The 16,610-nt window shown below is 37.5% G+C and overlaps 1 protein-coding gene across 7 annotated transcripts in view; it reads right to left on the reverse strand.

Moving 5' to 3' along the window:
- Positions 1–315: 315 nt before the first annotated feature.
- The window catches only part of col18a1a (collagen type XVIII alpha 1 chain a), a 79,778-nt gene continuing 63,483 nt past the window's right edge, over positions 316–16,610 (reverse strand). For 5 of the 7 annotated variants that reach the window (XM_026218951.1, XM_026218950.1, XM_026218948.1 and 2 more), the window contains 36 exons: positions 16,425–16,540; positions 15,825–15,851; positions 14,946–15,143; positions 14,596–14,622; positions 14,303–14,365; positions 14,096–14,182; positions 13,949–13,996; positions 13,025–13,162; positions 12,761–12,823; positions 12,137–12,181; positions 11,098–11,229; positions 10,946–11,014; positions 10,837–10,863; positions 10,640–10,738; positions 10,502–10,537; positions 10,309–10,398; positions 10,199–10,228; positions 10,032–10,067; positions 7,975–8,034; positions 7,810–7,887; positions 7,492–7,527; positions 7,321–7,374; positions 7,150–7,221; positions 7,003–7,068; positions 6,835–6,865; positions 5,794–5,847; positions 5,574–5,608; positions 5,360–5,482; positions 5,121–5,274; positions 4,957–5,021; positions 4,741–4,869; positions 4,004–4,036; positions 3,601–3,909; positions 3,317–3,514; positions 2,742–2,857; positions 2,218–2,431 (listed from right to left, as the gene is read on the reverse strand). In XM_026218951.1, coding sequence (XP_026074736.1) covers positions 2,218–2,431; positions 2,742–2,857; positions 3,317–3,514; positions 3,601–3,909; positions 4,004–4,036; positions 4,741–4,869; positions 4,957–5,021; positions 5,121–5,274; positions 5,360–5,482; positions 5,574–5,608; positions 5,794–5,847; positions 6,835–6,865; positions 7,003–7,068; positions 7,150–7,221; positions 7,321–7,374; positions 7,492–7,527; positions 7,810–7,887; positions 7,975–8,034; positions 10,032–10,067; positions 10,199–10,228; positions 10,309–10,398; positions 10,502–10,537; positions 10,640–10,738; positions 10,837–10,863; positions 10,946–11,014; positions 11,098–11,229; positions 12,137–12,181; positions 12,761–12,823; positions 13,025–13,162; positions 13,949–13,996; positions 14,096–14,182; positions 14,303–14,365; positions 14,596–14,622; positions 14,946–15,143; positions 15,825–15,851; positions 16,425–16,540 — 3,158 coding nt within the window. Of the gene's footprint in view, positions 2,432–2,741; positions 2,858–3,316; positions 3,515–3,600; positions 3,910–4,003; positions 4,037–4,740; positions 4,870–4,956; positions 5,022–5,120; positions 5,275–5,359; positions 5,483–5,573; positions 5,609–5,793; positions 5,848–6,834; positions 6,866–7,002; positions 7,069–7,149; positions 7,222–7,320; positions 7,375–7,491; positions 7,528–7,809; positions 7,888–7,974; positions 8,035–10,031; positions 10,068–10,198; positions 10,229–10,308; positions 10,399–10,501; positions 10,538–10,639; positions 10,739–10,836; positions 10,864–10,945; positions 11,015–11,097; positions 11,230–12,136; positions 12,182–12,760; positions 12,824–13,024; positions 13,163–13,948; positions 13,997–14,095; positions 14,183–14,302; positions 14,366–14,595; positions 14,623–14,945; positions 15,144–15,824; positions 15,852–16,424; positions 16,541–16,610 lie in introns of all 7 variants that reach the window. The other 2 variants (XM_026218946.1, XM_026218947.1) reach the window with 2 other exon arrangements.

Genomic DNA, 16,610 nt, shown 5'->3' on the forward strand with positions numbered 1-16,610 from the left:
TGCTTAAACAGCATTTAGCAGAATCGCATAGTTTACACTTCCAACCATTGAGAAGGAAGGGCAATTATGCTGATCAAAGGTGGCTTTTATGTGAACTAGAAGTAAGGATTTCTGTATACCAAAAGTCACTTAATCTCAACCTGACAATGAGTTCTTCGAAATATATTTTTTATGTATATATCACGTCAGTAAATAATGACAAATAACAATTACGGGGTTTTAAAAATCAAATTAGGGAGTAGAAAAATTATTCTTACAAATGAAAACAATGGGTTACAGCCTTTATGAATTTAAAGTCAAAAATACATATTGTACTTGTGGAAGGAAAAATGTATCTTTATTTATTTTTTAAGTAATCAGGCAGTGAACAGTAAACACATTCATGATATGAAATGGCTTGTGCATGGTATCTGATATGTTAATATTGTGCATTAATGGACAACAGAGTATAGACAGATCAGGTTTTAAGGAAATAGATTTTGATACACAAGAACTATTGCCTGAATTATTGTGGCAAACAAAAACTAAATTTATTCAGAGCCTCTAAGACAAGGTACAGCACATACTGCTTTAAAAAAAAAAAAGACAAAAAAAAAAGACAAAAAGCTCACAGGGTTGTACTGAATTCATCAGTAGCACTACAGTGGATTAAGTGTCTGAAATTCTGGATGGATATAAGATCAAAAGATCAAATCAAAACACATCGGTCTCTCCCAAACAACACTGTCAGCAGCTGTTTCATCAGTGAAAAGCACCAAATGCAACCAAAGCCTCTGAAATGTCCAATGAATAAAAGGACATGTAACTACTATTTTTGCATAAAATATTTTTTTACATTAATATTTGTTGCAAAAATCTTGCAGCTTCTTCTCTTGACTTAAAGCTGCGGTAGGGAACTTTTGACGCTCTAGCGGTTAATAAACAGAACTGCTTGCGTCTTGCGGAAGAACATCGTAGCCGGAACTACTCCTCTCTGTTTATGTCTATGAAGAATCACAAAGGTACTGGGTTACTCCGCCGCGGTACCCCCGAAGCAATCTAAAATAGTCTGAATATAAACACTTATTATAGATGCACCCTAGTGATTCAGGACAAGCTAAAAACACGGTTTGGAAAATGGATTCATAGTGTACTCACTTATTATATACATTTTTCTACATTTTGAACACAAACAAAGTTACGGACCGCAGCTCTGATTGGTTGTTTTTTACCGGGAGCGCATGACTTTCTGCAAATGGCAATAGGACCACTGGGAGGAGCCAGAGGAGCTTGATTGTTTCACAGATTATCTGTCTCATATTCTACTGTCAGGACATAATGAAAGGTTTAACAAATATGTAAAAAATATATTTTTACAAAAGTTACCTACTGCAGCTTTAAATCAGTCACTTTGCTTTATCAAAACTTCTGGAATCAACCAGAAGTGTAAAACAATGACACGAAGAAGAATGGCCATATGAAATTTCACATCAATCACAATAGAAACACACAGTGATCCCATAGATGCAACAAAAGTATTTAAAATATATATATATATATATTTTTATGAAAAGTCTTTCAAGGGATAAGCATTTAATTATTCAAATCATATTTTTGCCAACTGTTGAGTTTTTTGAGAACATGACCATTTTTAGCACTTGCACTTTTAACTGTGGAAGTATGTAAAAGTGCTCACTAAAATAGAAAAGTATGGTTTGCAGTTTCAAATCATATTTTAGCTTTCTTTATTGCTAAATAAATATTTTCTCTTTTCGAATCCGAAAACTAAGATGTCAGGTTATTTAACAAACCTTGAATGAAAATGGAAACGGTACAGACAAATAAGTGGAAAAAAATAGCTAAAATTGGTTAAATATACCAATTAACACATCTTCAAAAAAAAACAAAAAAAAAACAGACAACAAACAATTCATATACAAAATTCTATATGGATAAATTTTGAAACACTGCCTTGGTAGGCCTCACTTTTCTGGTTTAACCACCTGAAAAATATGTGCCAATGCCCTGAGAGAGAGCAAACACCTCCACATTCAACCTGCCTCTTTGGCGTTACAGTGAGGGAACAGATGACTCGCAACTTCTCCTTAAGGCAGACTCAGTTCTTTTTTAATATTTTTATAATTTTCGATTTTTTCGTTAGATACAGGATTCTGCTGAAGTGATACTGGGCCTGTATAAACGGTTGTGTTGAGTGTTCAAAGGCTCTTTAGCATGGCTTTATTTCTTGGATTGTGTCATGTAGCTGTTCTCGATACACAGCACGATGTAGGAACTGGAGCAGCTGCTGGAGGTCTGCTGGAGGAGTTGGCCAGCCTGCAGAGACGAGGCCAAGCCTGTCACCGCACGGTCTCCGGCCCTCCACGTCTCACAGTAGTTATCCGTCTGCCTGTGACCCCTGCCATCGGAACCATGCCAGATCATCTTCTCTGGCCTAAAGGATAGAGGGAAAAAAATGAATTTTAGATGGTTTAAGATCAGACTCAAACTGCATTCAAAACCTGGAAGACTTTCCAAAATTGCAAAGTCAAATTGCATTGCCTGACTGTGGGATCAGGATGCACAGCTTTTTAATCCATTCACTGGTAAACTACATTTTGTTTACAAGGTACTATACAGCTACAATTACATAGATTCATCTCTAGCTCAAGTACTCTGAGTACTTATTTTTAATAAGAAAAATGAAAAGTGACAGGACGCTGTTTGAAGGGTTCACAGGATCAGCCAAAGCCACTGGCACTCACCAGGCACTGTCCCGCAGGACATCTCTGCCATCAAATGAGTAGATAGGAGCACTGTCCTTCATCCTGCTCTCTGAGTCGCTGAAGAGAGACTCCCAGCTTCTGAAAAGGACTTGATCCTGCAGAGGAGAATATTAATGCCATGAAAAGACAAGAAACAACCAAGATCACTAAGTGAGTTCACTGGGTAAGTTTAGTCTTGAGGAGAAAATGTTGAGGAATTGACAAAATGATCCAAAAGATCAAATGAATACTCATCTACCAACATAGATCATTTGGCAAGAGTAAATGAATATGAAAAAAGAAAAGAAAAAATAAATAATAATAATAATAATAAAATAAATAAATGGGATGGGAAGTTCCCCAGAAATATATATATATATTTAAATAAAATGATTGATGAAATAAAATAAATGGTAACTGAAATAAAATGAAATATATAAAAAAACATACACTTATTTCAGGGGGTTTCCAAGGCAATATTTCTTATTTTGATTCAGTTTCAATTTATTTTTTTTAAATTAAAAATAGCTACAATAGTATCTAAAAAAAAACAAAAAAAAAACACTGCTACACACCTTGAAGTTAACAATCGGTAACGTCTCTCTGTCAGATCTGCGGACGATACTATAGAGATCTTGAAGTTTGGAAGACAGGAAGGCTCTGAACGTTCCCTTCAGGCCCACGGCCCGAGCCTGCTGGAAGCACAGGAAGTCTGCCCCACGAATGCCTCTCATGTTGCCCACTTGTGGAGAATTCAGGGCGATAAGATGCAACTGTACAGAAAATTAAAATGGTGTCAAAAAAGTAAATTAACACAGGGGTTCTTTGCAAATGTTGTAATGAAGTTGACTGAACTAACCCCTGGTCCAGAAGTGTGGATGTGGCCCTCTGGTTGATTGACAGGAGGGCTAGGGCGGCGGGCTGGAGTGCTGGGGTTCCTCTCAGGTTGAACGGGGTGTCTGTGTGGTTGTATGGGTTCGGTGTAGGGTGGGTATCGTGGATCTGGGTAACGGGAGTCTGGTGGATTGGGGTTTCTATTCTCTGGCTCCCTCCTCGGAAACTCGATCGGCTGGTGCGGTGGAGAAATCTGTTTTGCTCCATTGTCAGCTGTGTGGTCTTGGGAATAGTGAACAACAGGGGGCGGCTGGACCGCTGCCACTTCATTGTCCTGGAGGAAGAGCCAACGAGCTAGTCATACCTTCAGGAATTGATATGCATCCACTATTTAAAGCATAAAAAAGAGCTTTATTCACACTGCTTACCAGCTCTCCGTAGAAGGGGTTATAATCTCCAAGCTGCAAACAAAAGGAAAATAAATAAATAAATAAACCCTTATATTGTAATGTTTTCCTTAAAATGAGTCGATGACAAATAAAAATTCATAAAAATAAAAATCTAGTTTAAATCGCATCCACCATGTTCCTAGAAATATGCATTCATGTTGATTTTCTATGTCTGGAAAAACCTATATATTAACATGGCCATCATTTTGATTTAACCGCTCTAACTATGGCAAGTGGTGTGACCAAAAAAAAAAAAAAAAAGGTGACATTTTATTACACCTGGAGTACTTTTGAGTGTGCTAAAATAACTATTTTCTAAATAAAAAATAAAATAATAATAATAATATTACTTTTCGAAATGTTGTCAAACACATTTTTCATTGATTTTATTTATTTATTTATTATTTTTATAATTATTATAATTATTTTTTTTTTTTTTTTGGTCATATCATGACAAACAGAACAAATCCTACCATGCCATGCCATATTTATGATAATCATTACAATTGCAATACCATTTCCTGTTTTAATGGTTTACTTGTCACATGACAAAAACCTGTTTGTTGGTTATACAACACTAACTTTGATTTGGCAGACTTTTTTATGTAAACATTGTAAAAATTGTTATTAAAGTAATTTTATGTATGAAATGCATTTTTATACTATTTTACAACAAATGAAAAGGTTTAAACAAAATGAGTGTTTAAGCACCATACCATCACTTGTCTGACACCATCCCGAACTCTGAGGTAGAGATCGTTTCTGTCCAAAATGTAAATCAAAGCACCTTCAGACTGTCTGCGTGCCGTAGCCATCATTATGTCATAAGACCTCAGGAAAGTCACCTGCTTAAACATTTAAAAATATGGGCATGATTAAAGTAGAAAGTGTCAGGTATGTAATCATGTACACGCCATGAACGTCCCACTCACTCCAGATCCAGTGCCAGGAACTCCAGGAGGCCCCGGGGGACCTGGAGGTCCGGGAATACTGAGTTCTGAAACAAACACAAATCATACAACGCTGTCTGTTATAGAAGTTCCTCAAAAATATTCTAAAGTAAGTGTGTTAATAATTGTACTTATTTTTTTCTTACGTGGCCTGTAGGCTCCTGGCAATGATGGTGACCCTGGAGGTCCAGGGGGTCCAGGAGGTCCTTGGTTTCCTGGACGACCATCATAACCAACACCAGGTGATCCTGGTGGACCCTGTGGTCCAGGGGGACCTCTGATTGAGTCTCCTTTAGGTCCCTAGAAAATATATCTTATATAAGACCATCTATATATAGTCAACAACTCAATTGGGTTATGTCCAGAAACTGCCAATAATTCTTACAGGAGGTCCAGGGTTTCCTGGTGGTCCCTGTACAGCTCCAAAATGAGGGTCATAAAATCCTCCTCCTGGCTCTCCTTTCTCTCCTTTAAGACCGGGCTCCCCCTGCTCCCCCTTCATCTCATTCTAAGGAAATGGGTGCCATGTTTTGTGTTCTTGAAATCATAATCAAATTGTTTCATCAAAGACTAATTTACATATTTAGTGAATCACATACCTTGAGGGCATAGATATCAATGTTAGAGGAAAAACCTGTGGAAAAAATACTGCATTAATACATTAAATACCACAATACCCTTTACAATGATTTAATAATTATGTCAAGCTACTAAGTCAGGGTACTTCAGCAACTAAATTTACAGAGGCTGGGACAGCCCAGTTATTGCCTCCTGCTATCAGCCCGAGTGTCTAGAAACAGCAACGGTGGTAAATTTTACCTGGCGACCCTGGAACTCCAGGAGAACCCTGGTCTCCTTTCTCTCCTTTCATAGCTTAAGAAAACAATACAACGCATTGTTTAAAGATGTAAAAATTTGCTGAACACATTCTACATATTAAAATCCACACGAAATGCAGTTTTTGATCCATTTCTGTAATGTTAATTGTTTTGAGCAAAACAAGTTATGTACAGGGAAAAAATATAGGTTGGGACTTAATTTTTTCCATTGGGAAGTAGTTGGACCAAGTTTGTTAAATCAGCACTAAAGAAAAACTGTTTAAAGGGGACACTGGATGCCCATTTTCCACAAGTTGGTATGATTCTTTAGGGTATTCATGAAATGTCTGCAACACACTTTGGTTAAAATTTCTCAGTGGTCACAAAAAACACCCCCTTTTTACCTTGTCAAAAACAGCTCTGTTCACAGCGACCCGTTTCGGTCAATGTCTTTTTAAACGATAATTAGCTTACATCAAAAACAAAACTATTCCACTGTGTCCCTCAGTGGCTCTGATGTCAGGAGAAAATAAAGACTCATGTTCACTTTTACATCCAAGTATAAAACACCTGCAGTGCTTTCAAGACATGTCACTACAGCTGCTCGAGCATGGAGAAAATGGCAGACAGCATACAACTGGCTGAGGGCGGGAAAATGCTGATATAGTCCGGTTGTGGGTGGGGCCAAAACTAAACAGCTTGATAATTGAGACTGTTTAGGTTTTTTGAGGATCAAAAAATATTTTTTTTTATCATTGCAGGGCAGTTGTGACCACACACTTCTAAGACACATTTATATGCAAACACCATGTTAAAGTGAATTTTGCACCCGATTTACCCTTTAAGAGGCAGAAGGTTTTTTTTGTCTTTTATTTATTTGTCTTTTTTTATTTTTTTGCACTGTTAAATCATGTACAGTAAGATCACGAAAGTACTTTAACATGTAAACGGAGCACATTTTGATTTCACGTTGACTTTAAGGACCTTGTGACACAATATCTTTTAATTATCTGCTGTGACAGGAATTACTTCAATAACCTACCTGGATACTGTCTCGAATAATCTTCATATCTCTGAAATGGAAAAAGGAGATTGCAAATTATTGCTGTTGCAATCATGATCACTTCAGTTTAACATAGCTAACACACGGAGCTCATTCCGCAATGATTCATGCATAGATTATAGGTTATCTGACTCAAAAAGCACTTACACCAAATCTGTCCAAGGGCACAGCAGGTCCAGGGGGACCAGGGGGTCCTGGGGGACCAGGGGGACCCTTGAAAAGACACAAAAATAAGCAATCCATATCTGAATGAACAAACTTATTTTCAAATTCAAGAGCTTGTGGTGTACTTACTGGGTAGCCATATCCAGAGCCTGACCCTGACTCTCCCTTCTCTCCTTTGTATCCATTTATACCTGGCCGACCCTATAGGCATATAGTGAAATGAAAGTCACAATCAGTAAAATATGCTGTTGTCTGTCAAGGAATATTGTTTGTTGATGAAAGTTTAATTTTCATACTTACGGGTCTGCCTGGCATTCCAAATTCACCTTTCAAACCAGGAGGTCCAGCTGGACCCTGAATAAAATGAGATATGACTTAGATGTTGCTGAGAATGTTCCAAATAGAGGCATGACACTTTTTGTTCCCTTTAACTTTTAACTTAAAAATTGAATTTAAGTAATAAAAACATACAGGAGGTCCGACTGGTCCAGGAAACCCACTCTCACCCTACAGAGAGAAACATTTTTTTTTTTAATTTTGATATATGGTACTAAAAAAATTGTACATCTATTTAATCTTTAGTATTTTCCTCATTTATGAATGTTAGTTAATTCATTAAAAATATGAAGAAACACAAAATATGGGAATTATTTACTGATAGTGTCCAAAAGTCATATTGAACGAAACTGTTTTTCCTGAACACTTCAATATCCAATTAACATTCCATCCAAAAATTAAATTAAATAAAATGCATAAAAATGTATTATATAAAACAAAATAACACAATACCTTTTGGCCTATCACTCCACCAAGGTAAAATGGGTTTCCATCAGGTCCAAGAATAAGTCCAGGTTCTCCTTTCTCACCCTGCAAATGAAATGATGCTACAGCAGTGAATTTCAGGTTTTTAAACACTTCATATCAAGCTTTGTCTGTTGGTTTTGGCTTACAAACCTTAATGCCGTAGCCTGGTGATCCAGGATCTCCTTGGTCACCCTTTGGTCCTACTGGGCCCTGATTGGAAAAGTAGATGGAGTTTAAGATGGATTATAAAACATAATTCCAACTATAAAGTTTAGATTAATTAATTTATAATTGTAAATATATATGTATATGTAATGGATAATTATTTTAATTTCAAATGTAACTATTAACCGAACATTACATGGTTAAAGGGTTAGTTCACCCAAAAATTTAAATTATGTCATTAATGACTCGCCCTCATGTTGTTGCGAACCCGTAAGACCTCCGTCCATCTTCAGAACAGTTGAAGTATACTGTCCATGTCCAGAAAGGTAATAAAAACATCATCAAAGTAGTCCATGTGACATCAGAGGGTCAGTTAGAATCTGTTGAAGCATCGAAAATACATTTTGGACCAAAAATAAAAAAAATTATGACTTTATTCAGCATTGTCTTCTCTTCCGCGTCTGTTGTGAGCAGTGTAGTGATGTCCGGTTCGCGAACGAATCATTTCATTTAACCGGTTCTTCTTAGCGAACCGGTTTAACCAATTCACCAAATCGAACTGAATCGTTTGAAATGGTTCACGTCTCCAATAAGCATAAATCCACAAATGACTTAAGCTGTTAACATTTTTTTACATGGCCGACACTCCCTCTGAGTCAAAATAAACCAATATCCCGGAGTAATTCATTTACTCAAACAGTACACAGACTGAAGCGTCACTGCGGAATCATGAAAGCGGATATAAACAGACCCGGAAGAGAATACAATGCTGAATAAAGTCATAGTTTTTGTTATTGTTGGACCAAAATGTATTTTCAATGCTTCAACAAATTCTAACTGACCCTCTGATGTCACATGGACTACTTTAAAGAGCCACACAGATGGGAAAAATTACCTGTATTACAGTGTATGATGTAGCTGTCCATCAGTGTAAACAATGTGCAAAGTAATTAAACCAAAAAGTACATGATTTATAAAGTTATTGGCTTCTAAAGTAAGGAGTCGACTCTGAATCACTGAAACGAGTCGTTATAGATTTCAAATATTTTGCCCATCTCTATGTACGTCACTAGAACACTTTGCATAATAATCTCCGCCTACTGTCTTGGGAGAAACGGAACTCTGACCTGCCCCACCCCCACTCCGTGAATACTCAACGAAGAGACATGAGAGAGATATCTATAGAAAGCTTGACATGTCTTCTTTAAAACTAAATAAGTGCTGCTAACAGATATTCTGTGATAAAGTAATCCATATGAAAACAACGCAATGTCCGTTTTCACGTCTCCCTTCATTATATCTAATGTGACCACGCCCACGCGCTGAACGCGCTATTCAGATTCAAACTGAAGTGCGCGGCTTGAATACACCCACACAGAAGAAAAAACAGCGAGACTGCCCCAAAAAGATGCTAACGCATTGTTTACCGTGAAGTTGTGTGGGGAACAACCAATCAAAACTGACTATGTCAGTTGACCAATCAGAACACAGTATGCTACCGAAAGGTGGGGTTTAAGGAAACCGTTTGGGGATCTCTGAGAATTGAGGTAATTTTAAAATGATATTTTGACAAAATGAAAATGTTTTTTAACCTTGGATGGATTTAAACCTATCGTACATGACTTATAAACAGTGATAGGAAGCTTAGAATTTTCATCTTACTGGCTCTTTAAACATGTTTTTATTACCTTTCTGGACATGGACAATATACTGTACGTTTTTAATGGAGGGACAGAAAGCTCTCGGAATAAATCTAAAATATCTTAAACTGTGTTCCGAAGATGAACGGAGGTCTTACGGGTTTGGAACGACATGAGGGTGAGCCATTAATGACATCATTTTCATTTTTGGGTGAACTAACCCTTTAAGGGACTTCTGTGATTGGCATCAGGCTTAAGAAACTATTTACCCATGTTAAAAATCACAGTCTCTCCTGCCTTGTGGCATTATTAATTACTTCTAGAATACACAGTATAAATATCTAAGGTTGTTTTAATCAAAAAAGTTGGTTGGGCTAACAAATTAAGTTATGCAGTACTAACTGGGAATCCTGCTTGACCAGGAAGACCAGCCCCACCCTGAAAATCACACAAACGATATATTACTTTTACAAAAAAAACAACAAAAAACAACAAGGTCTGTATTTCAGTCTGTATTAATGCCCTCTGCCATACTAAAAAAAAGACTATCAGAAGTAGAATTTTCATACCTGAGGCCTTGCTCCTCCAGTTTCATCATTCTGTACAGAAAAATGACAAACAACTTAATAAGAATATGGACTATTATAAGCAAAAAATCAATATAAATATGAAGAATTACATTTTCATAATAACGATAAATAATTTGTCCAGGTGGTCCAGGGGGGCCGGGAGGACCTAGAAGTCCAGCTCCATCTCGACCAGGTTCACCCTAAAAAAGATGATCACATTTAACAATGATTAAATAGGTCATTAGTGATTTCACAAGTCCCAGGTATTCCACAAAACCACTTCAAAACCAAAAGTCAACTCACCCGGTCACCTCTGTCTCCCTTGTTGCCCTTTGGTCCCTGTGGGAAAATGCAAAACGCTGATCTCAGACTGAAGTACTTCACATCGGAGGGGCTGTTTAGTAAATTTGCACCTAAGAGTTTTATTAAAATGAAACGCACCTGCGGTCCAGGAAATCCATCCAAACCAGGTTGGCCATCATTTCCCTGAGGTCCCTCACTGCCTTTCTCACCAGGAATTCCTGGGACACCAGGTGTACCCTGAGAAACAAGATATAAATAAAATAGAAAAAGGGTTTGATACGAACATTTTATATTTGGTATAGAAATCTCATTTGAACAAATAAATGAAGTCTTACTTGTGGTCCTGGGACACCAGGAGGTCCCTGAAATTAAATAGGATTGCAGCCAATTAACTTCTAAAGATAAACAAGAGAAAATGAAAGCAGAGCATAAAAACAAACAAACCTGGATTCCTACTGGTCCTCTTACTCCAGGGACTGAACTGAAGTGAACACCAGAACCCTCCATATCATCCTGAACACATACAAAGAACTCAATACTTTTGCATTTTTCCCTACAAGACAGTGAAATATTAAGTATAATTGATTAATACTTACAAAACCAACATGATATCTTGGGCCAGGAGGACCAGGTGGCCCTGGTGGCCCAACAGGTCCCATTGGTCCTGGAAGCCCAGCAAGTCCACCCTCTCCAGGAAGGCCGGGGGAACCAGAAGAACCTTTGGCACCCTTTAAAGTCAAGGAGAAAGATAAATAATTGAACAAGGTTTTCAAGATACCAAGAGCAAAACATTAGTTTGCCATTCAGACAATGAATCTACAAAGCAATGTCACAAAGAGTCCAAACTACCATCAGTAAAATAATATAATGTTACATTTCAGGTATTAGAACTATAGAGTAGAAGGCTGAAATGTCTGTGAAGAAAATCGATTGCAACACTCAAGACCTGCTACCTGCCACCCTGCAGCTTTAGAGGAGAAGGATGAGGCAGAGTAGGAGAGAAGATCATAAAGATAGCTGGGAAAGTAGGAGTTTTGCTACAGAGACAGAAACATAAAAGAACCCTGAGTGGGTTTGACTGTTTCAGAAAAAGCTGTTTTCTGAAGCAGAATTCCACACTGTGTCCTAACTAGATGTGACACAATACATCAACATGATTCTTCCTTTTTTCTTCAACAATGGGCCCTTTTAATAATGAACAACTGTCATTTCCACTACATCTCAAAGTGTGAAATGTGTTTGTAAGCATTCTGTGCTGGAAATGACAGTGATGGAAATTACATTTTAAAGAGACTTGGATTGAAATGACTCCTTTTTATGTATATTTTACAGCATTTTTTTTGTATCATTTGAAAAAAAAAAGAGCTTTATTGGAAAATAAAAGTCTATTATCAAAACATATATCTTATCTTATATATGCTTTATAAACAAGTACACTAACTTTCAATAAAACCTTATTATGGAAAGACTAGTTGGAAGAGTATATCTCTAAATAATTTTCATTAAAAATGGTTTATTGATTCAATCATATATAATTTTCATTTTAATGATAGTTTTTCAAGTCTAGGTAACGTGCAAACTATGCACAAGTGTTTCAGAGGTTTCTCATAAGGTGCACACATTACACAAACTGACCTTCTCTCCCACAGGTCCAGGTAGGCCCAGCTCACCGGCATCACCCTGTGGAGCACAAAATCAGTCTAGTGTCTAAAGATAGCTACTATTACAAGAATTTCAACAGAGCTGAATTATGCAAGTCCATAGCCATTAAAGGACCAGCATAGCTATCTACTGTATGTATGGACCGTGCTCCTACACTTTTTTTGCCAATGGATTGCCATGACTTTTCCATGACCTTTTCAGTCGTTTGTGATTACAGCATAAGAATGTTTTAGAAATCATTTTATAGAGACTGCCAGACTGGATTTATATTTGTATGCCAGACTGTGACGAGAGGTTCCCACCAATGTCCTCTACCGTATGCTATTGCCCACTCACTGAGGCCAGCAATAAATATTTTATCCCTGGAACTTATATTAATACAGGAAGCCCTGATGTCAAGTGAAATATTGGATTTCAAATGTATGCTTAATTTTCAAAGACAAAATAAAGTCATCACACTGGCTTGAAAGCATGTTTACTCTCTACGAGCATTCACAAAAAGCTAAATTTAGATAATTAAATGTAGAGTAACTTTTAAAGGTTTTTCCAGGTTTATAAATCACAACAGGTTTTATTAGAAGAGACTGGACTTCTTACCTTCTCTCCTTTAGGGCCTGCTAAGCCTGGTTTTCCATCAGCCCCTGGTAAACCTGGAAGTCCCTATTAAAAAATAACATCCTTTTATACACGTATTTATTTATTTTTTAATTTTTATGACTTTAACAAGACACAAAATGACAGGGAGAAATAGTGCACACACACATTACCCACATGGCCACGTTTCTGATTAATAACGCTTTATTCCAACACAACATTACCAAACAAATTTTATACACATGGACCATGTCTCCTTAGACATACCGGTTGACCTGGAGCTCCATTTTGCCCAGGAGGACCTGGAGGCCCAAAACCACCAGAGCCTGAAGACCCAGGGCCAGGGGGACCAGGGAGGCCAGGGGGACCAGCAGGACCAGGTAGGCCAGGCAAACCAGGCATTGCCTAAAAACAAATAAAAAGTTACCATATTTCCAGACTATAAGTCACACTTTTTTTCATAGTTTGGCTGGTCCTGCAACTTATAGTCAGGTGCGACTTTTGACATGAACCAGGAGAAATGAACCAAGAGAAAACATTACCGTATACTGCCGCCAGAGGGCACTCTATGCTGCCAGAGATGCTGCTAATTGCTCCTGTAGTCTACACTGAGCAATATAGAGCGCCCTCTCACGGCTGTAGACGGTAATGTTTTCTCTTGGTTCCTGGTTCTTAATAAATGAGACTTATAGCCCGATGCGACTTATATACACATTTTTTTTTCCTAGTCATGACATATTTTTGGACTGATGCGACTTATACTCAGGTGTGACTTATAGTCCGAAAAATACGGTACTAAGAACCGCAAGCTTTTATAAACAGGAAATTTAAGAATTACAAACAAAACTACAAAATTTTGCTTCATTCAGTGTCTGCTACAAGTAATTATAGGAATTTTTAAAATAGATTCAACTTTGGAAACAATTATTTTAATTTGTAATATTTCACAATATTTCAGTTTTTACCGTATTTTTAATCAAATAAATGCAGCCTTGGTGAGCAAAAGAGACTTGTTTCATAGACACAAAAAAACCTTACCAATCCCAAACTTTTAAACATTAGTGTATATGAAGTAAATTGAAGATTATCAGCAATGAATGCCATGTATCATTCCAAAAATGGAGATTTCTAGCTGTTGAGCACTAGATCCGAATGAATCCTATTAGTTAATATAGTGCACATAGGACATACCCGCACACTGTCCAGATCAAATCCAGAACCCTCCATGTCCACAAATGTCTATAAAATGAATACAGAGGAAAGATTATGAAACATTATTTTTTTTTTTTTTTTAAAGGAAAGCAGTCACAAAAACCGTTGATTAATAAATGAACTCACAGGCCTATCAGAGCGAGATGGGGGTCCCGGTGGGCCTGGAAGCCCTGGAGGACCTCGAGGTCCTGGCTGACTTTCACCTCGCTCTCCCTAAAATTAAAACATGAGTACAAAAAGTTGAACTGGCATACTGTAAAAGGCATTCACAATGCATTTCTAAATGGTGCACAGTCATAATAAGCTACGATAATGGACATCAACAATACTTACTTTCTCTCCTTTGGGTCCAGGACTCCCAGGAGTTCCTGGAAAACCTGGAGGTCCAACTTGGCCCTGTTACAAAAACAGACTCTTACGCATTTGCACATGAAACATATGCATGCAAACACAAACGCACGACATTACAACTATATCCAGACTTTTCTTCCCATTTTGTTTAGCATAATCAAACGGTTCCCACCAAATACACAAGCAGGTAGAATTTCAGATTGAAAAAGGAAAAATACGGAAAATGTACTTGACCCAGGTCTATTTTATACAGTTTTATGAAATGCATTACTTACAGCTTTTCCATCTTCACCAGGGTCACCCTATAAAGGAGAGGATAAATTATTAGCTCTGTTCAGATATGACCAATGCATTATGCATAGTCTCAAGGGCAGGAACACAATGTTCCTTTGGGTTTGCAAGGATGCATATCTAACACATAATCCTGTATTAACACCATACTCTCTGCTTGTGATGGGGAACACCATAGGGATCTATTACTGTTCTAACATGTCAGCTGCAAATGCAAGACCACTTATGACACATACAGTTATGGTGAGATGCTGTTTCTTTTAAATGGAAATGCATTGGCTAACAGAAAATAGAGCCAGTAACTGAACCATTCCTTTCAATGTGATCTACTCACCGGCTCCCCTTCAGCTCCAGCAGGGCCAGGCGGTCCTGGTGGTCCAGGTGGTCCTCTTGGTCCTGTCACCTTCTGCATAACGGACCCATCTCCCCTCACTTCTACCTCTGCACTGGGCCCTGGGGGTCCAGGAGGCCCTGGAGGACCAGGAGGGCCACGGTCACCCTTTGATCCAGGATAACCAAAACCAGAACTACCCTGAAACCAAAACGCAGGAAAGATATGAGCATGAGTAAAGACGTTTTAAACCAAGGATGATAACTATAATGATAACAGTACAGTTTTAAAAATCGTTCAAAATGTAAAAGAATAGAGTGCACACTACTAAACGGCAGAGACGAACAATATCAGTGGAATCACTTTCACAATGATTTTTTCCCCCACTTGATTAATGATAAAAACATTGAAAGTCAGTCATAATCCACCCTGCTAAAGACCTCAAGCAATTTAAAGTGGCAGATGACAAAACTTCAGCATGTGTTTATTATAAACCGAATGTTGTCTTGTTTTAATGTGGACACTAATATAGTCATCGTTCTAGTTATTGTTCTTGTTGCGAACAGGCCTGAGAAAAAGCTTCATTAATGTCAATAAACCAATATGCTTAAAAAGAGGAAAATAATATTTACTTCCAAAGGGAGAGTTCACCAAAAATGATGAAACACTAAAAGAGACATTAGGGAGATCATCAGCTGCCTACGCATAATAATTTAAGAACACAATATAATTTGCATTTTACAAGAAAATAAATAATGATATGAGGGTAAATGATAACGGCATTTTAATTTTGGCATGAACTATTCCTTTAATTCACATTTAACTGGTGCAAAATACTGTATGTTGTCACAGTTATGGCAAGGTAGAAGCATCAGAACAAACCTTCAATCCTTTCTCTCCTGCGTCCCCCTGTGAAAACAGACAAAAATGATTGACCTGTCTGCCACTCTCCGCACTCTAACAGATGGCTGAACATTCAAGCTCCCCATCATTGACTTCACACATTACTCTGTATTTGAAGGACATAAAACTTCAATGTAACAATATGACAAAAGAGAAGGGCCCAAAAGAGAATCTCCTATTGTAGCTGAACAATAATTTTATATAAATGAAAGTCATCTTCTAGCAATTAACACTATTGTTTTTGTTAATGTTGTTATATAGCTTAAATGTAGCTGCTCCTATAAAAAAATAGCTCTTAATTCTGCTTGGATGAGCCAACATTCAAAACCATTTACCAAAATACACACACACCTAAGACTGCATATTAATTTAACTGTAGATTAATGTTGCTTCACAACATAAAAAGCCTATAGTTAAATGAGCTATATTATTTTTGGTGTACTTTATAACAAATGACAATAACATCACGTACCATAGATAAATTATTGTAATGGACAGGTTCTCATGGCTTATTACTTTTGCAACCGAGCTGTAGAGATGTAGAGAAACACTCAGAGATGTTCACAGTACTCAACACACCTTCTCTCCTTTAGCACTGCCACCAGATCCAGATCCTGAATCACCCTTCGGCCCCGCAAGACCCCTCTCACCTTTGTCACCCTTCTCTCCTCTGTCTCCTTTCTCTCCTTTTACACCTGTAAATTTGAAAATGTCTGATTAATTTAAAAAATAACCTTTCCTCTTTTATGCTTTACATTTTCGAAA

This window comes from Carassius auratus, chromosome 34 (assembly GCF_003368295.1).
Source record: "Carassius auratus strain Wakin chromosome 34, ASM336829v1, whole genome shotgun sequence".
NCBI lineage: Eukaryota > Metazoa > Chordata > Actinopteri > Cypriniformes > Cyprinidae > Carassius > Carassius auratus.